Source organism: Rousettus aegyptiacus, unplaced genomic scaffold, assembly GCF_014176215.1.
Source record: "Rousettus aegyptiacus isolate mRouAeg1 unplaced genomic scaffold, mRouAeg1.p scaffold_m13_p_3, whole genome shotgun sequence".
NCBI classification, from domain to species: Eukaryota; Metazoa; Chordata; class Mammalia; order Chiroptera; family Pteropodidae; genus Rousettus; species Rousettus aegyptiacus.
In genome coordinates, this window is record NW_023416306.1 from 151,339,773 (window position 1) to 151,365,837 (window position 26,065).

Below are 26,065 nucleotides of genomic sequence, written 5' to 3' on the forward strand. Positions count from 1 at the left end.
AAGAAAGAGAAGAACTTCAAGGGCTCATACCGGCCGGGTATGAAACTTGGGATCAGCACGCTGACCCCTCCACAGCTTCCACCAGGGACCTGAAAGCATTTCAGACTCACACCAGGTGGGGAGGTCTTTAGACCCGTGTCATATATCCCTCCGCTCACTTCGTACCCACTTTACAGATGAGGAAAAAGAGACGCCCAGAAAGGTACAACAATTCCAAGACGGTGGCTAGGCCAGGAGGAGGACAGAACTGTGCTTCCTGATTTTTCGGTTCAGTGAAGTCATTCAGTCTCCTTCCCGGCCTCTCACTCGTGCTCTTCGGGGTCACCAAGGGAACCGTGATGGTTTATTTAATGGGATTATTAGAATCCCAAATGGCAAATCAGGAGGAGAGTAATAGTTCCGGGCGCAGACGCACACGCCAGGCTTCTCTCCTTGCGGAAAGGGAGCTGCATTACCGCAGTTCGCCACTGAGTGGTGCCTTTGGGCCACACACTCGGCTCCAAAGGCATTTCTCCGAACAGCAACAGAAAAACATCCTTAACCTTTTAAAAAACAACAAGTACATCTTACTTTGGGTGAAATTCGATGACAGATTGAATGCACTTTCCCCCATGTTGGTGTTTTCAGCTTCTCCTGCCCTTTTGTCGACTCGACTGTACGTGGGATTCCCACGGCTGTGGGAATCACTTAGCCAGGAGCCTGGCCCGTCTCAGCGATGAGGAAACTGGCCTGTCTTGTTCACAGGGCACAAAGTATGCCACCCACACCTGGCCCTGCAGGAAGCCCTCCCTAGGGCTGCCTTGGAAACCATCCTCAGGACCCAGGGAGCTATTGACCAAGTTTTGGCCCTGGTTGCTGCTGCTCTCAGCAGAAAAGTGCTCACACCCAGCTCTCCCAGCGGCCCTGCCGTGCTGACACTGAGGAATTCGTGAGAGGCAAACGTGGAAGCGAGCAGGTTTTTCTTTTCAGTGCTCCCCCGGGAATCTTACGGCAGAGGTTCCCCATGCAGGCCCCTTTAGCTTTGTTCCAGGTGAGCTCATCTTCAGTCCACGGTCATTTATTGAGCACCTACTATGTGCAAGCATCATGCTGGGCACTTGATGCTGTTGCAAATCAACCCGTTTCCTGATCTGTAACATGAATAGCCAGGTCCTTCCGGCTCAAATGTTCTTTATGATTCCAAGATCCTATCTGCTTCTGTGATGCCTCTAAATGATCCCCATTTTGATACCTCTAACTGATCCCAATCAGATATGAAAAAGAAACTCACCTTGGCCTGTGTCATGACATCTATGGAGAGCAGTGGTTCTCAACCAAGGGTGATTTTACCTCCCAGGGGACATTTGGTAATGTCTGGGGACATTTTTGGTTGTCACAACTTGGGGAGAGGTGGCCACTGGTATCTGGTGGGTAGAGGTCACAGTCACCACTAAACATCCTGCAGTGTACCAGGCGGGGCTTGCAACCAAGAATTATGCAGCCCAAAATGCGATTGAGAAACCTTGATGTGGCGAGAGACAGAGCTCTTCTTGGTAACCAGAAGCACAATGACCTTCTAATGAGCACTTCTTTTCAGTTCTCCACAATCGTGTTTTCATCAGTCCTCACGATCTTTGTTGCCTGGTAGTGGCAGCAGGGGAAGTTGGGAGATGCAGCAGAATGAGTTTCGTGGGATGTCAGTTCTAGGACCACATCCAGCAGAGACCAGATGCTAACTAAGCCCCCTGGAACTGACTCTCTTCATACTTCCACTTCAGGTTCTGGTTGGCTGTGCAAGATCTCAAGAAACAACCCTTACAGGATGTGGCCAAGCGGGTGGAAGAAATCTGGCAAGAGTTTCTGGCTCCGGGGGCCCCAAGTGCAATCAACCTGGATTCTCACAGCTACGAGATAACCAGTCAAAACGTCAAAGATGGAGGGAGATACACATTCGAAGATGCCCAGGTTTGCTCAACTACTCGAATGGTTCTGTTGAAAGGTGTCCACTTGTCCACTCCACCACCCCATCCTACAACATGAGTCCAAGGTATTGTGTATAGTTAGAATTTCAGGTTTTATTATGCATAAGGTGAACCATGGAAACCATTCCAAGTAGGTGTACAATGAAATTCCAGGAGGATTGTTTTCCTACACTAGTTACATTTTTACATAGAAATAGAAATTTACAGTTATATGCTTTATCTTCTCTAGGAAAATCTCAATGTTTTACTACATCTGAAGTTCTGTGATAAGTTAGTAGTAGAATCTGGAAACCATAAGACAATATCAGCTGAGTGGGTCTAGTGAGCTGGTAGGGCCATAGGTCAAGCCCACATTGAACCGTGAAGCCCACACTTATAACCAGCACCCTGCACTGCATCCTCAGTGATTTCCAAATACGTTAGTCCTCCCGTGTCTGCAGGGGATATGTTCCAAGACCCCAGTGGACGCCTGAAACCACAGATAGTAATGAGCGCTATGTATGCTGTATTTTTTCCTATACACACATACCCACGATGAAGTTCAATTTATAAATCAGACACAGTAAGAGATTAACAACAATAACTATTCATAAAATAGAACAATTATGAACAATTATCACAATATACTATAATGAAAGTTAGGTAAATATGTGCCCACATGCTCGCGCGCGCGCTCTCTCTCTCTCTCTCTCTCTCTCTCTCTCTCTCTCTCTCTCTCTCTTTCTCTCTCTCTCCTGTAATTTTTGTAATTTTCAGTCCAAATCTACTCCTGAGTCTGTTCCACCATCTCTTAAAATAAATGGCTTAGTGTCACTCATTTCAGGGAATCCCTTACTGATGTCTTCCTACAGGCTCAACACGTTGCCATCAGTTGGAACATGTTTTCTGTTCATGTCTTGCACTCACAAATTTAATGCCTCTTCCATCTTAACTAAGCACTTATTGCACACTGCGGCTGTAACTTCTGCAACTTGAGGTGCGACAGCAAAACTAGCACAAATTTCTTCTTCCTGCTTCACAATTCCGTGATAGAAGATTCATTCTTACCATAGCTCTTAGCAATCTCAACATAACAACTTTTTTCTTGCCTTTTAAGTTGAGAGCTTTCATTTTTTTCCCTTCAAGAAAGCACATTCTGGCTTCTCTTTGGCATATCCAAATTGCCAGCATCACTACTCTTACACTTTGGAGCCATTATTAAGTGGAATATGGGTCACTTGAGCACAAGCACTACAATACCACGACGATCGAACTGATAACTGAGACGCCTACTAAGTGAGTAATGGGTAGGGAGTGTAGATAGCGGGATACGCTGGACAAAGGGAGAATTCACATCCCGCGAGGTTTGGAGTGAGATGGAGCACGATTTCATCACACTGCTCAGAACTGTGCATAATTAAACACTCACGAATTGTTTATTTCTGGAATTTCCCATTTAATATTTCGGACCATGGTTGACCAAGGGTAACCAAAACCACAGAAAATGAAACCTCAGGTGGGGGGGGGGACGGCTATAGTGTCTGTAGGAGGGCAAAGTATTCACATTCTTTATAGGATCCCATAGGGGAGAGAAATGAAAAGAACCGAGCAAAATAGTAAGTCCTGTCCCCAAGTGTAGGATGCTGGGAGGAAAAAGAAGTTAGGGAACAGGAAGTAAGACATTGACTTGGTGCTTATCTTTAGAAATGGCACCTCCCATCCCTCCAGATAGAGTTTGCAGTTTAGGCAGCGCAGTGGCCTCTGTTTCTTTCACCGGCCTCACCAGCATCTCTGCCCTAATTGTGTTATGCAGGGTTAGGCATCAGTTCTAGGCCTTCTCAGTGGCCAGAGCTAGGAAAAAGGTGGTGGTTGTTTGTGATAAAAATACATCATGAGTTCATACTGATACCTTCTATTCAAATTGAAAACTGCAAGGGATTTTATTTAACATGTATTTAACCAAGAGTCCTGCTTCTTAAGGACGCCATGGGCCATGGACGATAGGGTTAGTACTTGACATAATTGCTCTTTAGCTTTATCCTGCTTTACCAAAGAGCAGTCTCCAAATGACAATGCCAACACTTGAAGCAACAATGTGATTATCGCCTGGTTCCTTAATTCCTGCAGAGTATTCCATTGCGTGGAAACCCCATAGTTTAGTCAACCAAATCCTCTCTTCTTGACATTTATGCTGTTTCTAATTCAAGAAAGATTCGATGGGAAATCTTTGGAAGTTAGCAGGTCATGCCTTGACAAATTTTTGAATATACAACCTTCACTAGTACAGTGCTCTGCCATTTTTTAGGTACTTCTAAATACATTATATCTCACCTTTGAGGTAGACCAGATATGAGGGCACCCTAAACATCTCTAATTTTCTCATTATCTATTAGGATTGGTCTCCTAATGAATTAAAACAAAACATTCTTCCTAAACCAATGTCTTTTCCCTTTTCTTCCCTAAATGTGTTTCTACCATAAATAAACAAGACACTTCTAACTAGTGATATGACCTAGGACAAGTTATTAAACTGCCTGAGCCTTTCTTTCTTCGTCCGTGGAACAGAGGTACCTGTGCATAGGGTAGAAAGGAGACTAGGTGAAATGAAGCATGAAACAAAGCAACCAAAAGTGTCTGGCCCACAGCAAGAGAGGACAAATATTTACTATTTCATATTCCTAATTTTGTCAACATTTTTTTTTTATACTTTAATGTTTAACATGTTCGGTGAAAAAATTCAGATAATTGCATGTAACTCTAGCATCCAGAAAAAAAAAACAAAACTTTATTTTAATGTATTTTCTTCCTTAAGTTAAGTATATAGTTTGATTTTGTAAGTAGGGTGATTCTGTAGCCTGCCTCTCACAGTAAACCAGGGGTTGGTTAAAAAACAAAAACAAAAACAAAACAAAACAAAACAAAAAAACACTAAACTTTTTCTATAAAGGGCCAGATAGGATAAATTTTAGGCTTTGTGGGTCACACAGTCTGTGTCACTATTCAATTCTGCCGTATTAAAATAGTTACACAGTAACAAGGTAATAATGTAAACAACATAAGGTGGCTGTGTTCTAAAAAACTTTATTTATGGACTAGAAGTTCAATTTCATCTACATTTTTGTGAAATAGTATTCTTCCTTGATTTTTTTTTTCCAGCCATTTAAAAACGTAAAAACCATTCTCAGCTCCTAAGACAAAGAAATTGCTGGAGAGCTGGATTTGATCAACAGGTGGTAGTTTAGACCCCTATGCATGAAAGTCGTTGAAACAGCTTCAAGAATTCCAGAAGGATAGAAGATAGAAGGTTGGGAGTGGCTAGTGTTCAGTTTCTGTGGGAGGGGAGGTTAGAGAAGACTTCTTGGTGTAGTAACCGCAACACACCAATCTGGAAGGTTTCTGCACTGCGTTTGAGTGTTAGAGAGCTGACCGAGGAGAATTCAGCCAGACCATTATACCCACACTGCCTTCCCGGTCCTTCAAGTCTGGCACTGCTGCTTGCACCAGCCACATAGGTGTGATTCAGAAGCTTTCAGGTAAGGAAAAGAGGTTAAAGTCTTTAGCAGCCACTGACCAGCCAGGACTTGCACTCAGATCTCCTGACTTGTTGGCCAAGACTCTGCTGCTCAGATCACTCTGCCCATGGCCGGTTAGTGCCGAGGGCTTGATTGGCATGCCGACAGCTGGAGAAACTCTGGTCCCTAGAGAAGGGCCCAGAACTGGGGAGCAGGCTCTATCCTGTTTCTGCCACGTGCTTTGTCTGGTGTTATACATTTAAGTCCTTTCTGCTTGCTTTCCTCTGTTTGCCCATCTACAAAGTGGGAATGGTGACACCTGAGCCCCTACCCCACCTGGGATCAGGAGCTCTGGGTGGCTTTCTCAGATGTCCAACGATCATCAGAAGCCCCCTACAGTGGCCACAACGCCAATGGAAGTGTGAGTGTGTGCCCTATTATTAGGGGTCAGTAGCCAGATGAAGGCTCAGCCAGATTTATGGATTCATTTGAAATAGGGACGGGAGGTGGGGTACAGACTCGCTCTCTGAGGTTTTTTTTATTTGACCACATGCATTGTTACAGCAAAGTTAATTGCCTGCCTTAGCTTCCTGTGGAAATATTTCACAAGATTCCCTGTCAGCATGGGCCCAGCATTTGCATTTGTGTTTTGCTGATCCATTTGGCTCTTTTGAAAATTTGGGCCAAGACCAAATCGTCCATAAAGGTCTGTGGGCTGTGACCATAGCCCTCAGCCATTTGCTGTATTGTTCCAATTTCATAGATTTAGCCTTGTGAGAAGAGAAAAAAAAAGAAAAATGGGCCAAGGTTTGTTTTTCTTGAAGGACTCAGTTCCTTATGCTAGGGATTGAAATCTCTATTCTCCATGGGGTATCAGTGGACCTGCATAGTCTCCCCCTTGCTATGTGGTCTCAGGCAAGGATCTTGATCTTTGTGCCTTAGTTTCCTCATCTGGGAAATGAGGATGATATCTTCTTTATGGCCCTCTAAGGATTATTGAGAAGTCAGATGAGCTAATAGCCCTGAAAATTCTTTGAATAAGTAAAAAGTACTATATATTTGTACATGTATACTTACAAAACTTAAAGGTTTTAATATTTCTGGAGGTCTCATAATTTCAAGCTACATCAAAGAAAGAATTCCCCCTGAAAAGATATCTGCTCTTGGAAGGAGCTGTTGGGGGAAAATGTAGAAATAGTATACGGAGGACAAATTTGGGGACCTTGAGTGTCATCCTACAGAATTTGAACTTTTTCACCCTGAAGACAGTAAGAAAGCATTGAAGGCTCTGATCTAGATGAGGGTGAAATCAGATGATGGTAAGCAGAGCTAGAGCCAAGAGAGATCTGAATCTCAGGGCATGTGGTCTGAAGCTTTGCTGGCAGTTTTTAGAAGAGGGACTAAAACAACAGGAAGCATCGAGAATGTAGGGCTTCCTCTTAGGGCATTTGCCTTTTTCCAGAACCTCCGCAGGCTGCAGGTAGGAGATAGGAGTTAGCTGGCTGCTGCAGTGACTGCCTAGCTTCAAATTCTTAAAATCTCAGCGTGTCCAAGGATGTTCCAAGGACTGTGTCACTGTGTCCATTCAACTCATCTAGCTCCCCATCCATCCATATCATGAACATCCATTCTCCCATTCGAGCTGGGAGACCTTAACCTGTGGGCTAAGAAGTTCTATACTGAGGGAAATTGCAAAGGGGACCGGGAGGCATCGATGGCTTTTTGCCATTAGGCGGAACTTGTCTAAGAGCACATCATTCTTTATAAACAAAACAAAACAGGCCTAAGGAAACACTATATTGAGGTTGGAGTAGATTGAATTGAGTTGGATTGGACTGGAAATATGTCCATCAAATGGACCTGACACTTGAATCGGGTGGACCAACCCAGGCTGTTGGCTTTGGTCCCTGCAGGTTCTCATGTAGGCCTCCTAGCTGTCCAAGCCTCACTGCTTGCCTGACCTGCAGCAGCTGCTGAGATGCCCCACCCTACCTTGTACCTGCAGTGTTTGAGCCTTCCAGCACCTCTGGATATAAAAGTTCTGTGATGGGAATAGGCATCTGGTCTTCTTTTCCTTTTCTAAGTCCCTACAACACTAAAGTAATGCTCTACACACAGTTGAGGTTTAAAAAAGCTTTTCTTGATGACTTGGTCCAGAATTATATAACACGCTCAGCTGTACCTGTCATTTGAAAGGGCAGGGGGTGGGAATTTGTCTTTTGGCTTTCCACTTTGAAAACTCTTGCCAAACAACCTTGGGGAGTACATACAGTAGGTATCAATAAATCCTGGTTAAATTAAATTTCTACGAATTCAGCAAAGTTTTGCCAATTCAGCTAAATTTGGAATACCCATAAGAGCCAGTTGTTCTAGCTCTGGGAATATACAAATACATAGGAGGGTCGCTTACCTCAAGCAGACCTCAATCTAAGTTATTGAAACTCTGCTTGGCCATCATCCATGCATGGAATGATCAAAGAGCGACCTCAAGGCCAAAATGAGGTCAGGGTGACGCAAGAGCAGAAAAATAAACCCTCAAGTCTACACCCACCTTGACCAGTCAAGAAGCCTCTGATCAAAAGGCTTAGATATTTAAAAACAACTTGATTAAAAAGTGCGAGGCTTCTAACGTTTTGTTTTGTTTAAACATCAGAGCCCAGCGGAGCACGTGTTCATGTTCACCCCTGATTTCTCAGAAGCAGAAGTCTTCTAGCCTAGCGAAGGCCATTCATCTTTGCCCCAATGTTGGAGGTGGTGGCATTATGTGCCCGTATCACAGGACTGGACCAAGTTTCCTGATATTAATCCTTGATTAGAGGGCATTTCCTGGTAGACTTTTCATGCCAGACATATTTTAACGAAGAATGCCACAGCACTGCTTGCTCCAGGAGTTACTCATTTCATCCTGTGGGTGGTTTTATTTTAGGGAGATGAACAGCAGAGGGAGGGATGCATTTTGAAAAGAACAAATCAGTTATTTGTAATTGGGTTCTGTTTATTGCCACACAGACTAGTAGTTCCTCGAGAGAAGGCATCAGAGAATTAAATTCCAAAATATCTTTGTTGAGGCTTCAGAGCATAGATCTCTTGCACCAAACTCCATGGCATTCCAAGGAAATGGGAAACACCTAAGTCGATACTCCCGGCATTTGGAGAGGTAAAAGGCAATATGTAAAACTGTCTTCAGAGCTACTCTTATCTAAAGATAGGGATTGAACAGCATCAAAATACTGTGCCCTTTGGCCAGTTAAATTGAACATGTTTATACAGACGCTTTGGAGTTAGAGGCAAATGCTAATTTACTCTTACATTCTCTCATGACTAGAATGCTGCATTACATGGAAACTGGCCCCTGTGTCCTGCTTAGAAAGAAAAAAAAAAATCCAAATGGTAGCTTCTTGTTTAGAATCCACATGATCCTAGAACGGTGTCCAAAGCTGAAACTACAGGACAACAAGCTACTGTCTTTGACTCAGGTGGATGTTCATATGGCCATGGTGTCATTTCTATTGCCTCTTCTGTGTTTATTAAGAGGCCACTGACTCAAGATCCATGGCAAATCTTTACCACTGTGCCGTCCCACCCCCTGTGCTCCTGCAGACCCATGTTGAAAATTGGACCTTAGCTAACCATGCCTAAGGTCTGAAGACTTTTGGTTTAAGTTTGTCAAGAGTCTCCTGGAAGGTGAGACTCAAGGATCTTCTGGATGGCTTTCTTTGATACAGACTTGCTACTCATGACTTCTCAAGGACCCCAGTCAGCCCTCAGAGCTTTGCCAGGTTGGGACCTTCCTTCTGCTATGAAAGTCAAGTTGTGCAAGGCCTTCGAGGGGAGAAACCAGAGCCTGAGTGACCTGGCTGTTACCATCACTGACAACAGTGGTAGCGAGTAGTTCTCAAAAAGGAGTGGTAGCTAGTTACTGCATCTATACCATAGGATGACTCAGATTAGAACTTGAGAGGAGGCCCCTAATGTTTCTGCTGACCACACGTTGAAGACTTTGTCTCAGCCAAGCAGCCCCGACTCCTCTAAAAACTCCAACTCAAGGACAATGAAAAGCAGTATGTTACAAGGGAAAAGTATGAGTTTTGAGGTCACACAGTTCTGAGTTCAAATTCTAGCTCTGTACTTGAGCAAGTCACTTAAGCTTTCAGAGTTTCAGTGTCCTCATCTGTAAAGTGGGGTTGTTTAAACCGGAGCACCAATTCAGGGCAAACAACAACTGCAACTAAAATAAGACATCTGGACGCCCCCAGGAACTCTCTGCTCTTCATTCTCATACCCGTGTCATCCCTGGCAAGGACAGTCACATCATGAAGGCCAATGATTATTATTATTTTGCATGTGCATAGCTTTTGTGGCGCTTCCACTTATATTGTGTGATAGACGAGGCCGGAAGAGGGCAGAGTCAGGACCTGAAGCTAAGCCTCGGATGGCCATCCCAGTTCCCCTTTCACCACCTCACACAGCAACACCACATCTGCCCACAGCCTCATCTTCTACCAAGGAACTACGAGGTACCCAATAGTTCCCAAAGTCTGGATTTGTTCCAGGAAGCTCAGGTATGGAGGGCAGAGATGAGGCATATACATCCGCAAAAAGAAAAATAGGACACTTAAAAATCACAAGAAGGGCTCTTGGCAGCTGTGCAATGCTCCAGCTGAGTGGTTTCCCACTCGTTGAGGCCGTTCTAAAGCTGGGAAATGAGATCTTAGCTGTTTTAGGAAGCCACAGCAAAGAGGAGACATAAGGGTGGTCTTAAATGGTTCAGCTGCTCCAGCATCCTTGGGCCCAAGGCCTCAGGCATTTGTCTGATTACCTTTTCTAAGCTTGTGAAGGTCACTGTGTTTTGTCCAAAAATAAAGGCGGTGAGGACTATCCCAGCAACACATTGGTTTGTAGCAGGCGTGGTTTTGAGACAGCTTGCAGGGCTCATTCCCTCCAGCTCCCACGTGTGTCATGGGCCTAACCGATGCCAGTTGTTTTTGTTTCTGCCTTAGCCTCCCAGGGAAGCAAAGCTCCCTGCCCTGGAGCCAGGCCCAAGAAGGAAAATGAGGGTGGAAAAGAGATTCCCCTCTGAGAACCGTGGCTAAGATGGTCAGTATGATTTAGAGCACTAGAGCATCAGTTCCTCCACCTATGAAGAACCATACGCACCCTCCCTGGAGTGGGTGCCTCTCCCTGTGTCAGGGGGCCAGATGTGGATCCTGGTAGTTCAGCTTGTTCATAGTCAATTAAATCATCTCTTTTTTAGGAAAAGAGAAAATGAGGAAGAGAAAGGGGAGAGGGAAGAAAAAAGGACAGAGAGGGAAGAAGATAAGACAAGAAAAAAAAAAAAGACAAGAAAATGCAAAGAGAAGAAGAGCAAACCTTTTTCTTTAGCCCCTTAGGAATTCTCCCAGAGGGGCTGGCTGGTTTTGCCAGTGGCTCTCTTGCTCTTTACAGATTCTGGATATACATTTCCCTTAAGACTGGTTGTCTGCAAAGCAGGGGAAACAACCCAGAACCCCCCATAAATCAATAGAGGTCACTGCCAAGAGCTTTGTACACTTGCTGTCCCTGGCAGTGATAAACTCATTGCATTTGGGAACCGGCCAAAGACCCTGAGTCCTATCTTGATTCTCATTCCCAGAAAAACTTCAGCACTCCATTCACCCACCCCCTGTTTACTGTCTTTGTGTTTCCAAGACAAAGCTGGCAAGGAGGAAGGAACAGAGGTCCATAACTGGGCACATCAAAGGCTCTATTTCTTTGCTGGGGGAGGAGAAAGGAGTGGGGGAGTCATGGGTCTGTAGACTGTGGGAAAGAAAGGCCCAGGCCAGAGGGGCCTGGAGCCACAGGCCCTGCAGGAGGACAGGACAGCTGCAGAGGGCCTCGGACTCTTTTTCTCAGAATGTGCCTTCCATCTGCCATTGTTGCTTGGGTGGTCGTTCCCTCATAGGGTGATTTGAGATTGTCCTAATGATGGCCAAGGACTAGCAACAGGGTTGGCAGAGTAAGATCACTTCATACGACCCACCTCCAACAGGTCATGTGCCCACACCCTGCTTTCTCCCCACACCAGCCTCACCTTGCCCTTGGCTTTGGAGTTGGCCATATGACCCAGGGAGGATGACAGTGGTGCACAAAATGCTCCTCTGACCCACATTGACCCCTCTGAAGAGTGGACCGCAGCTGTCTGCCATTCCTTCCTCCTCACCTCGGGAGTGTCCTTTATGCTCTGGTTGACCAAACTATACAGCAGCAAGACCAAACTCTCCCATCCTCAATTCCCATTTGTCTCTGTCTGTGTAGATCTTCCTGCCTTGATGAGGACCCTTCCAGCTGATAGACAACCAATTCCCACCTTGGCAGCATAGGTCATTCCATTTACATGCATTCATGGCACCCTCTACTTACGCTTCTTTGTAGCCCTAGCCTCAAACATGCCCTTATATTTACAAAAGCAAGGCGCAACCCTATTCATGGGAATGGGCCCACTGCAAGGAGCCAAATGAAATTAAGTAACGGCTCGGGTCTGAGATGACTTTGACAGTAGTAGTCTATAGTCTTTGTGCACCAATCTTGCCTAATAGAATCGAAGCTTTACGAGAGCAGGGACCCCTTCTGCCTTTTCAGGCTGTAGTCTCAATGCCTGACATGGTGCCTGGCACCTACTAGATGCTCAACAAATAATTGCTGAATATATCTGTGATTAAATATTTAGGCACATGTTTTACCCTGCTCTTTTTTAACTGGTAAGTTCTTTCTTTTAATGGACGAGGCTTTTCCTGCCCGCAGTGAGGCTGGAGGAATTAGCTGGATCAAGGGTGAAATTTGTTGCCAAGGCCAGAAGGGCTGGACTGGGAGAGGCTTCCTTAGTCCTCTTGGGGTGACAGAGGGTATTTCGTGAGACAGATCGGGGATTTAGATCCCTCTAAGTAGTCACAATAAGAAGAAGGTACCTGTTGCCATGGGTTTCAGAGAAGGTCCAGGCATGAGTAGCAGGCCTCTAAAGATGACTCAGGAGCCACCTGGCTCTGTCGACAAGACAGAGTGATGCATGAGACAAGGAGACAGTCGTTATTACTCTGGGTTAACATTTGTACCTGAGACTTAAATGTTAGAACAATTTAAAGAGACAACAAATACAAAGGAAGACCTTGATGTTTCTCAGTCTGGGCCCTGAGGCCATTAGGGATGAGCCAAGATGCTCACACATGGACTTCCTTGGTGCTGAGTGCAGTCCCCATTATTCTTTCATGCAGGAAGTAGGAATTGATCCAGCCATAAACTAAAACAAGTTTTCAACCTACATACTTGCCGAACAAATGTTAAATTCACACAAGCATTCCAGTGAACCAGGAAACAATGTAAATTCCACTAATATTTGACCTCGTGCTGGATGCAATGCATATGTAAAAGATAAAAACATATTATTCCCTTAAAGAACTTAAACTACAGTAGCCTGGATTCTTGTCTGAAATTTGCAGAAAAAAACATTTAGCGAAGCATGTTCTCACTAAATGTATTAAATCAGAAAAAACATTTGAACTATCAAAGTAAGCTCAGATCTAAACTACTACTTAATTTCACTCGGATCCTTGCAGTGGGCCCATTCCCGTAAGTAAGGTTGCACCCCACTTTTATAAACATGGGGGCATCTGAGCAAGAATCAAGCTGAAGCCCAAACAGGTCTGCTAGTGGTCCAGCTGAAGTTGCATAGAGAGGGATCCACATGCTCCCAAGAAGTTTCTTGCTTTCTGCTTTCACTCGCTTCTGAGGTGGGTAAGGACAAGGTCTTGGCAAGTCATTGCCATGCTTCCAGCTTCCTCCGGGATACACCAGCAGTCTGGTCAGGTGTCTCTAAATGTGCCCCCTCCCACCTTTCCCCTACCCAAGAAAGAAGTCGTTCATGGCCAGTCCAGCCTCTCAGCTAAGCACCATCTCCTCGCTGTCCAGCCCCCCACCTCTGGGGCCCTTGTCCAGCTTCATGGGATGAACGATGAGTGCACATCAGGGAAGATGCTTCCTCACCAGGCCAGCCTCTGCCTAAAAACCCTACCCTCTCTCCTCACACATCCTCTCTTGAGACAGCCGGGCTTCCCTGGGCCGCTGAGCTACATTTCATTTCAACTGATAAATAACCCTTTGTCAATCGATGATTTTCCTCTTTTAATGAATTCTGCTTTCCCTGCCCTCAGTAAGGAAGAGACCAGTAGGCTCTAGGAATTAGCTGGAAATCAAGAGTGAAATTTCTTGCCAAGGCCAGAATGTAAATGCCTCTCGGAGCCCAGGAGAAAAGAAGGCATCATGCCACAGCATCTGCCCTTCTGGATGTAAGCCTCAGGCCTGGTCTATTTGCCCATGTACCCTATGATCTGGTTCCAAGGGCACCCTTCCAGGATGAGATGGTGGCCTTGACATGTACAACTGACCCAACTGTATTATTATTGCCTGTGGATTATTTTTTAATTAAACTTTTTATTTTGAGATTCTTCTAGATCCACATGCAATTGTAAGAAATAATACAGAGATATACCATCTACCCAGTTTCCCCGAATGGTAACATCTGCAAAACTATATGATAGCAACGATATCGATATTGCTACTTCCATTTAGTTTATCAGATTTTGCTGTTTTAGCTGTACTTGTGGGTATGCGTATATGTTTAGTTCTGTACAACTCTAACACATGTGTAAGATGTGTCAAGATACAGAGCTCTTCTGTCTCCACAAGAATCCTTCCTATTGTCTTTTTAACCACACCTCCCTCACCTCCCCCCTCTCATCCCCAACCTCTGGAAACCACTTATCTGTTGTCTATTTCTATAATTTGTCATTTCAAGAATGTTATATCAATGGAATCATACAGTACGTAGCCTTCTGGGGCTTTTTCCACTCATCATTCTTCCCTTGAGATTCATCCAAGTGGTTGGGTGCATCGATAGTTTGTCCCTTCTTATTGCTCTGCTGTGGTTTTAACCATTAAGCAGTACTGCATCCAAACATGGCACCAGGCCCGATTACAAAGCCTTCGGAACATGATCCTTAAAGATCTCTTATTCTAAGAGAGAAGATATGTTTCGTTTGGTGTACTCAAGTGGGACAAAACAGAACAAAACAAACAGGTTGCAAGCTTTTCTAGCATACCTCAGTTCACTTGTTTCCTTTCTAAAACAGTGGCTGATGGGGTGGTAATTCCCTTCGGCATTGGTTGACCGTTCTTTCTTGTGTCTCCCGCCTCCTTCCTTCCCAGGAACACATCTACAAGCTGATGAAGAGTGACAGCTATGCCCGCTTCCTCCGATCAAATGCTTACCAGGACTTGCTGCTGGCCAAGAAGAAGGTATCTTTGAGAAGGACAGGCTTGCCTTTCTTAGCACTGTTGACCCTTGCCTGCTGCTTACTGCTGGTGGGAAATGAGAATATCATCCCTTGGGTTTTATTTACTTTCTCTTTTCCTCTTTCTCTCCTCTCTCTGCTCCCACTCCAATGGAGAACAATTAAGATTGTCACCCCAAGGTCCATGGTGTGACATCCTGTCTCCACGTGCCCATTACCTCCATCTGTGTGTTCTGCCCACAGCGGGGAGTGAGAACAAATACTAAGGCCACTGTGGCTCAGTGCAGGAGTACAGGGCTGGGGGGGGGGGACACCATTGAATCCCTTAGAAAACCAGAGAGAGCCCCTCACTGCAAAGTCCAGCCCTTCCCCACAGACTCTCTCCCCCTGGCCAGCTCAGAGATGAGTATGAGGCAAGGACTGGGGTGGCCCCCTCATTGCATAAAATGCCTTATAGGTTTCAAGGGGGCCATCTGGCACCTGAAGTCACTCCTGGGGTTGTCCCTCCCTTGACATCACCCCATCCTCAAACTGGCCCACAGGGTTTGTGTTTTCTTTTCACCAGGAAATAACTGCATTCAAGCTCCTTCTCCCTCCTCCACTCAGAATTAAGTCCTGGCTCCCTGCAGCCTTTAGTGTCTGGGTTTCGGAATCCAGGGACCCTCAGCATGCAGGCGGTGAAGGTTGACTGATCAGGGATGAACTCAACTGGGTTCCTGGGAGGAGGGAAGGAAAAGCCAGAGAGGCATGGGATCTGGGAAAGAGGAGGCAGGAGAGATGGCTCATGATTCCAGTATGCCTGCGAACCCTCTGCACTTTTCAGCTCTGATCTGAGGCCCACCTGGTTAAATGTGTTCCTCCTTGCACCAAATTCCATGACTTCCATGCCATGCCATTTAGGGACATGTGCATCTGCATCCTTTCTTCTCCCCTCTCGGTCTTCCAACCCCAGGCCCTGTCATGTGGTGCTCCATCCACACGCTCTCTGTCGGGCTGCCTCTCAGTCATGCAGCCCTTCTCTCTGTGTACTGTCCACTTCATGTGCCAGGATCCTGTCTGCATATCTGGTTGGTACCACATAACTCCAGAGCCTAGAAGAGTGTTTATATCCTGTTGTCCTGCCCTTATGTAGCCCCGAGGACATCCCTGATAGTCTGAGAAAGAGCAAAGGACTCCTGGAGTGCCCAGGTTGTCAGAGACCCAGCTTTCTTGGTAGCCTGTACCCCTTCCGTCAGGGGTATAGTCATGACCTACTGTGATAGAAATTGTGATATGTGGCCAACTCCCTTGCAGGAGGCTGTAGGTGGAGGGGCTCTGAGGAAGGGGCTGTTATCCCTGCAAGTGCCTCTGATGCCCACTTTTTCAAGAAAGGTCACGGAGACTTTTGGTATCTTCAGCCCAGATCTCATGGGAGAAAGTCAGAGTAAGTGTTTCTTAGTTCTTGTGGCTCAAGATCCTGACCTGGTCACAAGGTGGGGAAATTTTAGTCTTTGTCCGAGCAATCTGGACCTGTGTACACACCCAGAAGAAGCCAGAGGCCCTCAGTTTCCTCGTGAGTTTGAGCACAAAGAGAAAACACACCCCATCTCAGAGAGGGAGGCTGACATTCCTGCACCTGCAGGTCCTCCCATAAGAGGAAGACTTCTCAGAGGAGGTCACTTGAGGGAGGAAGAACCCATGCCCTTCCTGTGAAATGTTGCAAATGATATTCATTAGAATTATCCACCAGCCCCCAAATTAAAGGACATTCTTATTGCAGCAAACCTTTGCAAATGCCAACACCCTTTTAATACTCAGGGATTGTTTCCAAAAAAAAAGTGACAAAACCTACTCTTTCTTCCATTCCTCCCTGAGAGTCTCCAGGCGTGAACTGGATTTGTAACCCAGCACTTTCAGGTAGGCCTAGCATATCTTTTGATTTCAGGGATGGCTTTTACCATGTGATAAAAATGTCCAGGTCATCAAAGGTATATGAAAGTCACAACCTTCTGCTAAGAGAGGGGATATGAATGGGGCTGGCTTTTGTGTTGAGAAGGGCCCCCAATGGGGTCTGGAGACATAGCTTTCTGATCCTTCATCCTTGATTCACCTTCTATCCTAATATTTTCTAAGATAAGGTTGTTTGCTTCGATGTACCAGGTTCTCAAGGGGCAAGTGAGCTGGGTTTTGATGGCTCCTCCAGGACAATTAAGTACCAGTGACAGTGACTTTCCAGGGCAGCTCCAAGAGCCTGTGCAAGGCAGAGGGACCCAAATGAGTCGGGCCGGTGGCTACCTGCTGTACGCAGCTGCTCAGCAGCCAGAGTAAAGAATGATAGGCGCAGCATGCTGGTTGCAGGGCCTGGGACTGGCCTGACTTGAGCCAAATGTCTGCCACCAGGGCTGCCCACTGTGCGGAAGTCGAGTTCTGCCGTCCCCAGAGGGAGGACTTGATGTGGTACTCAGGGCCAAGCGTGGATCCTTCAGTCCCTTGTGCAAGAAGAAAGACGAGCCTGGCTCTGCAGTGCTGTGTCTTTTATGTTGTGTTTTCCTTCTGCGATGTCCCGTCGTCTGGCGGCCAGCTGAGGGGATGGGGCAAGACTGCCAAGGGAGCCCTCTAACCTGTCCCCGTAGACAGATGGCCACCTGTTGCCCACTCCTTCTGCTTCCTGCACATCCTCAGACCCACAGAACCCTGGCTGCTTCTTCAGCTCCCTAATTTCCATTATTTGCTCTGTGTGTGTGTGTGCGTGTGTGCATGTGTGCGTGTGTGTGTGTGTGTGTCCCCACATGAGTGTGAATTCTCTCCACATTTCCCAGACTTGTGCTCAGGGCCCTGGAACAGGGCTCTAGGATAAACTGGCAGGTAGGTATTTGGGGTGTAATTCTCTCCTCAGACCCCTTGAACAAGCAGAAAACCAACAGGTGCACACACTCTCCTTCGGTGGTGGGGAGCGGTCAGCCCCAGGGAGCATTCAGGGGCTTTGCCCCCTTTTGCCCCTGTTGAGAACTCCTCAGCTAAGAGCTCCTCAGAAAGCTTCCTTGGAAGGGGTCACCCTCCTCAGTACTAAGAGAACATTTTCTTTCCAGAGCACCCTTCCAAAGCCCAAGACTCTTTGCAAAGGACATGGGTAGGCCTTCCCTACTCTAAGGACACAGAATGAGAACCAGTAAGGGTGTATAAGCGAGTTACTGAAGTTAGCAAACTTTCTAGCTGCATCTGGGCAGGAAAATCTCAGAAGTCTCAATCCGAACCCACAGCCACTTTCTGATGTCCCATGAGCATTCCTCGCATACCCTACGGGTCCTCAGAGCTAGTCTGTTCTGGGTCCCCACTTGGGGCCCCCAGATGGCCGCCCGTGGCCTCGGGGCCTCAACCACCAGAAGCTGTCGTATGTGGGCAGGGCCAGTAGAAAGCAACGAGCAGGCAATTCAAACTGTTGACTGTGGGCCTGCAGAGCAGCAGTGGCTGCTACTCTGAGCCCTGAAGCACAACTAATGGCCCCGGGAGAAGCACCCACCCTTCTCCGCTCACTGCTCCAAGGAGGCGGCACGTTTCCCGTGGGCTTCTGTTTTCTGACTCTCCCACTGACTCTCGCATACAGCGCTGGCTGCTTCTCTTTTCCCGTTTTTTCGCCCTGTTTTGCTTTTGTTTTTGTTCATTAGCTGCCGCTGTGCTGTTTGGAAACCACATGTAAGCTGAAGATTTTTTTTTTTCTGTATTTTTCTCCCTACCTTTTTTTTTTTTTGTTCCTAAAGCCAGAAAGTGAGCAAGGTCGTAGAACTTCCTTAGAAAAGTTCACTCGCAGTGTGGTAAGTTCAGCTGGTTTTCTTCCCTCGTTTCTTTTGTTTTTTCTTTTCTTGGTTCTTTTTTTTGTTGTCATTTCCTTTGGGGTGGGAGGGAGTCCAGTGCTTTCCCCCTCAACACACCCCTTTTCTTTTGCAAGTGTCTGCAGCTTCACTTCTAGGGATGGATTTGCAAAAGACCAAGCGGCTCCCTCTGCAGAAGGTGCACACATGACTGCCCAGCCTCGGGCTTTGCATTTGACCTTCTGCTCAGGGCTCTGAAGAGGAAGGACCCCACCGCCCTCTGGGCTGTGCAGTTTGTGCATCTTCTGTAGCAGCCCAGGGAGAAGGCCATCGAAATGTACCATGAAATAAATTGGCTCAGAACCGTAGCTCATCTTTAAAAAAAAATTCCAAATTTCCTCCTGTGAACTCTGGCAGTCATGCGGGAGTGGGTCGCGAGCTGATGCTGCTGTGTAGGCGGCTTTTGTGTGCGCAGGAGGTGGCCGAGCTGCATGGGTTCTGGTGATGTGGTCTAGCTGGTGTGTGTCAGTGGCCTCTGCATGAGTTCATCCTTTATGGCCCCCTGCCAGCCTCATTTGCATAGTGTGACAGGGAGAGGACAGTAGTAGCCATGGGGTGGAGGGAGAAGCAAGTCCCTGTACTGCCCCTGTGCTCCCAGGGTCGAGGCCTTGACAAGCTCCCCGGGCCTTGATTCTGATAAAGAGGGGCTGCAGGTTCACTGTCCTTGAAGGGAGGCGGCCTTATCCCTGCACGCCCAGCTTAGATGGCGTAGAGACTAGAATGGTGGCGCGTAGGAGACCCTGTGGTAACCGGTGAGAGCACTGATCACGTAGGTATTTTTCGTGGTGCACGGTAGAGATCTTGTTCTGTGGGCTGTAGAACAGCACAGCCCCATCTCTGCTTTCCATGCCATTCTCTACAAGATTTGAACATCAGGCTTGATGCACAGGGAATACTCAATCCCATTCATTCACTTACTTGTCAAACACAAACCTGCTGAGTTCATGGGGCTCAGCCTGCACTGTTACCATGAAACCAAAGGGAACCAACATGGCAGCTGAGAAGCAGGGATCCCACCAATGGAACTGGCCACATTTCTCTTCCCAAAGGGTGGAAACCCACTGATGTCAACTTGCCTTTTCCCCCTCTCTGTTGAAGAGGAAAATCCTTGTAAACCTAGACTGCTGTGTGAGTAGTATCTTTATTTCATTCCTTTAATATAAAATCTAAGAATTCTAGGTTGAAAGCAACTTAGTTGTTTACCTGTCATAGCTAGATGCATTTTAACTGAATTTAAACATTTTGAATTTGCTAGATGTAAACATCAAAGTAGCCCTACTAGGTACAGTTAAAATATGAGTGTTCATCTCTTCTCTTCTTTGCTCTTCTCTCTCTATGGTCTTTCCTCACGAGAAGTCAGAACTTGCAGAATGCAAGGCCTGCTGGTCTTATGTCTGTCTTCACGCTGGTGTGCCACAGCCATGTGTCTTTACACACCAAGCAGTTGCCACAGAATGTCAAAGGCAAGGCCGATGGGAGTTCCTCCACCCCCGAGGGCGTGATGGAGAGTTGTGGGAACCCATTCCTCTCTCTTTCGAGGCCTGCATATAGTGGGTGGAGGATGCCTAGGGATTTTGTTGATAAGCCCAGAGTGTGCTGTGAGACAACTTGAACTATTGGTGTGAACTAGGAACGCAGGACCCCCACAGCCCCATAGAGGCCCTTCAGGTGACCATGTGGGCCAAGGGCGTGAGAGAGGTATTCAGGTGAGATGTCCGAACACGTCTAGGCTGCTTTTCATGAGAAGTGGGTATCAGGAAAGGCAAGAATAATCTTGATTAGGCTCTGCGAAGAGCATTTATTGATGTCCCTTCATCCCAGAGTGGTGTTGGTTCAGTGGTTCTCCAAGGTCTATTAACAAAGTGTATGGAATGAAAAATCACCAGATGCCTTACCAACGTCGGAAGTGTACATGCATGAGAATGTACAGAGATGTTTTCAGGGCTAGCTGAAGGAGAAGAGTCTCCCACGCTCCCGAGATTTTTAGCATCTATGAGATAAAAGACCCAAAACTTCAACAATGCCAACAAAAATTCCTAAATTCCCTGCTATTCTTCTATGAAGACTCTAGGGGGTGGTGAATTCTGATCTTTTAGTTCCAGTGGCAGAAATGAAGATGGATTCGCACTGATCACTCCATATTCCTGTGCTCTTGAGATCACACCACATCCACACAGGACGTGGCTGAGTTTGAGGGGATGGCCCATGGCTGTAGAACAGTGGCGACTCTCAGTGTATTTGAGGCTGGAACCCAAGAACTTGGTTTCAACAGCCCAGGGTTCCAATCAAACAGAGTTAACCAACTAACCAATATGCCTTGCAATCTGGTAGCCATTTTCTAGGTATAATATACATAAAGTGTTTGATTTCTATAAAAGAAGGTCTACATGACTATTTCATTGGCTACATACTATGAAATATAAAACTCAATAGAAGCCTGGTTCAGGAGTATTTTCATGGTGCTGGGAAGTATGTGTAAAAAAAAATCTATGTCATGGGGCTAATAATGGAAAAATGAGGAGGTGAAGTTAGGCAGCTCATGGATCAAGCACGTGAGGTTGACTGCCATGTAGGACTAATTATTGGCAAGAAGTGTTGGTTGGTTACCTCAGTCAGCTAGCTTCTTATCAAGGCTGAATCTGAATCCAGAATTTGTCCCATGCTTGTGTCCTTTCTTTCCTTGGTAAAGGAGGAACATTTGGAGAAAGCACATTGTTTTTTCCAGGTCTCAGGTGTACCGTGACATGGAGGGATTCTCTGTTGAAGTTGACAGATGCCCCCTTTTACACGAGATCCTGAGGAGTAGCTTAATGAGGTTCATGGAGGCTGCTGGGGCCATGCTTGTTGGGTACAGAAGGGGCCTCGCGACCCCCAGCAGAGGCAGTGCTGCGTGAGCTTCTCCTTCCAATGGAAGCTTCAGTCTGAGTCACTCAGAGCTCAAATGTACAACACAGATGTCTGGAGGTGTGCTGTGCCGAGCTTTGTGTAGTTTGGTGGACTGCGTAAACTGTTTGACAGAGAAGGCCCGGGTTCAGAACCAAACATAACTGAACGTCCGCGGCATGGCTAGCCCATTTTGTATCCTTTTTCAAAACCAGAAATAGGATTCCCTCTGCTGGGCCCAGCTCTATAGATGCCCACCTGGCCAAGCAAAGCACAGGCTGAATTTCAGCTCCTACTTGACTCTCAGCTTCCCTTGCACGGTGAATGACTCTCACCACTGTACACGGTGGCCCCGGTCCAAGGCGCCCCAGTCTTGGGAAGAGCTGTAACATGTAGCAGCTTCTAGAGCGGAGCCCCAGACTTAGCCTGGGCTCAAATGAGTGGAACCTGTCTCTCCCCGGTCCTGTCCGCTGGGAAGCTTTCTTTCAGGGCGGCTGTAAAACATGAAAGCCACAATAGGAAACATCTGGTACGTCATTGTGGGCTGCCTTCGCATCACCTGCCATCTCTCCAGGTTCTTTGGTGGGAAGTCCCAGGCATTACTGACTGGAGGAGGGGGAGGGTTCTCAAACTAAAGACAGCTTCCTACCGCTCAGTGCTGACCAGCCTGCCATTCCCTGCTGTCTTCCTGGCTTTGCAGTTGACAGATGAGGGTATGAGGGTAGCCAGAGCTACAGGGTTCTCCTTCCCACTGTTTTCTCTTAGGTCTGCTCATTCCTTCATGGTCTACCACAAAGTAGGGAGGGCCTCACTAGGAGCTGACTCTGACATCGAGGACCAGGGGCTCACATCAGAGGAGAGTAAGCAGCAAAGGGCCTTTAGCCAGGTCTCAACGGCAACAATTAGATTGTCCCTTTTGGGGTGGTAGCCAGAGTCATCCAGTAAGAACTCTAACCCAGGAAGGAGAAGCTACAGAAAGCTCCTTGTCTACAGCTCCGCAGAGTGATGGCACTTACGTTAGAGGAAGCGCCAGCCCCAAGTGATGCTGGCGTGAGCCTCCCTGGACTCCTTTGCCTGGGGTCTCAGCTGAAGCCTCAGCTGCCCTCTTGGGAGCCTCATCAGCTGTAGCCTTGAGCTCCAATAATGGAAAATGGGGCTGCTGGTGCCTGAGCAAGCGTAAGAGGCTACAGAGGAAAGCAGGGCGGAGAACCAGGGCCAGGTGTGCTCATCCTCCTCCAGGAGAACATCGCAGTTGAGCTCCGTCAAGGTGCTCCTTGGAATTGAAACGACTGGGGCCAGGGGCTGAGGGAGCTTTGGCTTGTGCCGAGTGGCATCTCTCTGACGGGCGTGCCTGCCAAGGAATGCAGCAGGAAAGTCAGATGGAGATCAGGAAGCTCTGAAAGCCAGCTGTCACCCTCCCCCTCCCCCACCCTTCCTCCCGCTCCATTTCCTCCCTCCCAGCTGAAAGCTAATGAGAGCTAAAGAGTAGGCAGTTCACGCCCTCCCTGCCCCCTTTCAGGCAGCTCTGCTGGAAGAAACGCCCTGCTCCAGGCCCAGGTGCTGAACCGGAAGTGAAGGGCAGAGGCTCCTGGCAGGCAAGGCAGGCGGCAGATAACCAGGGTGTTCAGCCAAAGCGGCATTAGCAGCTCCTTCCCAGAGGACCTTGCTTTCCCCTCCTGCTCAGCCATGCACTTTGGTGGAGTGAGTTCTCAAAACCTGGACTCAGCAGAGCCCCCAGAGGGCTTTGACTTCAGTGCGGGGGGGGGGGGGGGGTAGCCGGGGGTGGGAATGCTTTGGGGCCTCCAGCAAGGGACGATTGGCTAAAAGTCTTTAAGCAGGTTTGGTTTTGATTGCAAACAGTCCTTAGGCCCCTTTGGGACCACTAGGTCACAGACCAGACTGCCAGCCTCTCCCTTCTCAGAGCCCTGAGACCCAGCGGCAGTGAAACCCTGGCCTGCCTACAGATTAAGGTAGGCTTCTAAAGCAGTATTTGGGAGGAAAAGCATGAAACTCCGCCTCTTTGGGGCAGCGAGGACTTCTAGGACTCTGTGAAACTCCACAGCAGCCCTCATGTAGAGTGGCTCCTGCTTCCAGCCTGAGCTTACTAGCTGTGTGACCCTAGGCAAATCACTAGCCCTCTCTGAGTGCTGGGCTTCTCCTTTGTACAACAGCTTAGACGAGATAATCTCTATGGACTTTTCCAGCTGGTAGTGTCTACAGGTTTATGCTCCTCTCCATTCTGAGACTTTTGAGCTGTGCTAATCATCCCTCAGAATGAGAGAGGAGCTGCCTTCCTGCCCAGGAAGTGGCTGCCAGCCTTTGAGGCCAGGAAATAATCCATGGATGGAATTGAGTTGGGTGTGTATTTAAAATCTTTTGACAAAGATCTGAGGATAAAGCACCATAGCTAAGAGCGTCGCAGGCTATCTAAGCCACAGTCTCCCTCCCTCCATTGCTCAGGGCTCCCTCACTCACTGTGACGCCTTCAAGGCGACTTTGCCAGGGCTGCAGTCCCCGCCCTCTGGGATAGACGCCCAGCCTGGTGTGCGTCGGGAGGTGGGGGGTGAGGTCAGCTGGGCAGAAGAGTGGATTCCAGAGTGGGTGCTGCTGCATCACGGTACATCGTGGGGCACAGGAAGGAATGAAATGTGAGCGTTTGGGGACCTCAGCATCACGCGGCTGCTCACCTGCCGCCGCGCATTCTGGTTCCCTGAAGAACTCCGGGCCAGCTTGCCACTGTTCCCTTATTGCTGGGCAAAAAGAGGTTAGCGTGTCCTGGTTACAGTCAGTGGTAGGTCGAGTCTCCTCTGGTCTCTAGCCTTCTCTCTCCATCTTGGCTCCGAGTGAAGTTTGAAAAGGCGTATTTAATATTACCATGTTGTAGCTGAACAATGAAAATGATTATTTTTTAAAAGCAAACTATAGAATGTAAGACAACCAAATCAGGTTGGCCAGTGGGTTGCAGAGAAGACAAAGCGAGTCTCTATGGCAGGCAGATGGGAGTCTTTCCAAGACTCTGGAGACGGGTGAGATTTTCATTTCTGTGAAGGGTCAGAGGTCGTCATTTCTAAGGAACTCAGCCCTAGACCCTGCGACCTTTCTGAAAGGAGGACAGACCTTCCCCAGCTATTGCAGCTGATGGTTCAACTTGTCAACCAAAGGCAGCCCAACACACCCTCCCCGGGGAGTGCCACTCAGAGAAACTACACAGCGGTGACTCAGGCCTCCACACGCCAGGACGCATGGGTCAGGCAAGGCTCTGCAGAGTTGCTCGCTGCCTCCTCTCGCCTGCCCTCCCTTTCCCCACACCTGGCATTCCCTCCCCTGCACCCAGGCCCACCCTCTCCCCACACCCAGGCCCTCCCCTGCCTTCCTGAGACCCCAGTGTGCTGAGCAGTCAAGTGAAAATCAAAGTCCTCTGAGGCAGAAAGGCACAGCTGTGTGTTTACAGCCACTGATTCGGATCCAAATCGTATCCCCTGCCAGTCTCCGCAAGGCAGGCTGGGGGCACACTGTGTGTGAGTGCGCCAGGCGGGAATCTATTTCGGGAGGTGACCTGTAGCCCTTTGCCGTAACAGAACCTTCCTCCCACCCTGCACTCAGAAAAGACGTCCTTCTAGAAGGAGCTCTCACTTTAGAAGTGGCTGATTGAGTCGTGGGATTTCAGCCTGTTCCTTGTCACTTGTCCAGTCGGACTGCTGGTGCTTATCCCCAGGCAGCCACACAGAACAGCCGCGGGCTCCCATCTGTGCAGTGAGGAAGCAGAGAGTGAAGGTGACTGCAGGGCCCTTAGCAGGACGGACAACAGGAAGTACAGACTGTTCTGGGGACAGGATGCGCACTACTGCACAGGACAGAATCCACCTCAGTCCTGCCGGGGGCGCGGAGGCACTACCCAAGGGGAGAGAAAGAGAGAAACCTCCAGGCGTTCATCAAGCTTTGGAACAGCAGGAACCTAGGAAAGGGACAAGGCTGTCCAAGTCAAGGTCAGGGAGAAGAGACCCAACTCTGCCTGTGGAGAGTTAGAGTCAGAAAGCTCAAGGTCTAAGGACTTCGAAGGCTGAGGAGTAAGATCTCCATGGCATTCCCCCCAAAGTCAACTCCTGGTGAAAATAATTCGGAGTCTCCCCCTTTTTTTTTTTGAGCAGCAAATGAGTCTCTTTGGTTGAAACTGAGTTCGAGAAGCGTGGCATCCTGGAAGGAGGGCGGGATATAAATCCGTACACAGGAACAATCTGTAAAACGCTGCTATGAAGCAGAATGCTAACTGGGACGCTGCAGGGAGCCAAGAAGAGCTCAGAGCGGAGGGATTTTCAGTTTAGCGATGTTACCTGAAGGCCAATGAGCGAAAGATCCTTGGATATTTGTTCGATGGCTCCTTGATGAATGGGATGGTGGACAAGCCTGAGACTGTCTAGCCACCCCAGCTGTGGCAGAGTCCAAATGGTAGTGGTTCTTTCACACTGCCTGGTCACTGTCAAATCATTTTGGCCTGAGCAGTGGCACCAGAGCCCCAAACAGGAAGGGGCCTCATTGGTAGAATATTTGGCAGGAACTTT

General features: G+C 47.7%; 1 protein-coding gene across 10 annotated transcripts in view; it reads left to right on the forward strand.

The window, feature by feature from the left end:
• Positions 1-26,065, forward strand: part of RGS6 (regulator of G protein signaling 6) — a 450,793-nt gene that overhangs the window by 404,777 nt on the left and 19,951 nt on the right. For 4 of the 10 annotated variants that reach the window (XM_016118653.2, XM_016118651.2, XM_016118652.2 and 1 more), the window contains exons 15-17: positions 1,758-1,944; positions 14,690-14,779; positions 18,513-20,136. In XM_016118653.2, coding sequence (XP_015974139.2) covers positions 1,758-1,944; positions 14,690-14,779; positions 18,513-18,821 — 586 coding nt within the window. In that variant the 3' untranslated portion in view covers positions 18,822-20,136. Of the gene's footprint in view, positions 1-1,757; positions 1,945-14,689; positions 14,780-18,512; positions 20,137-26,065 lie in introns of those variants that run through there. The other 6 variants (XM_016118656.2, XM_016118655.2, XM_016118657.2 and 3 more) reach the window with 5 other exon arrangements.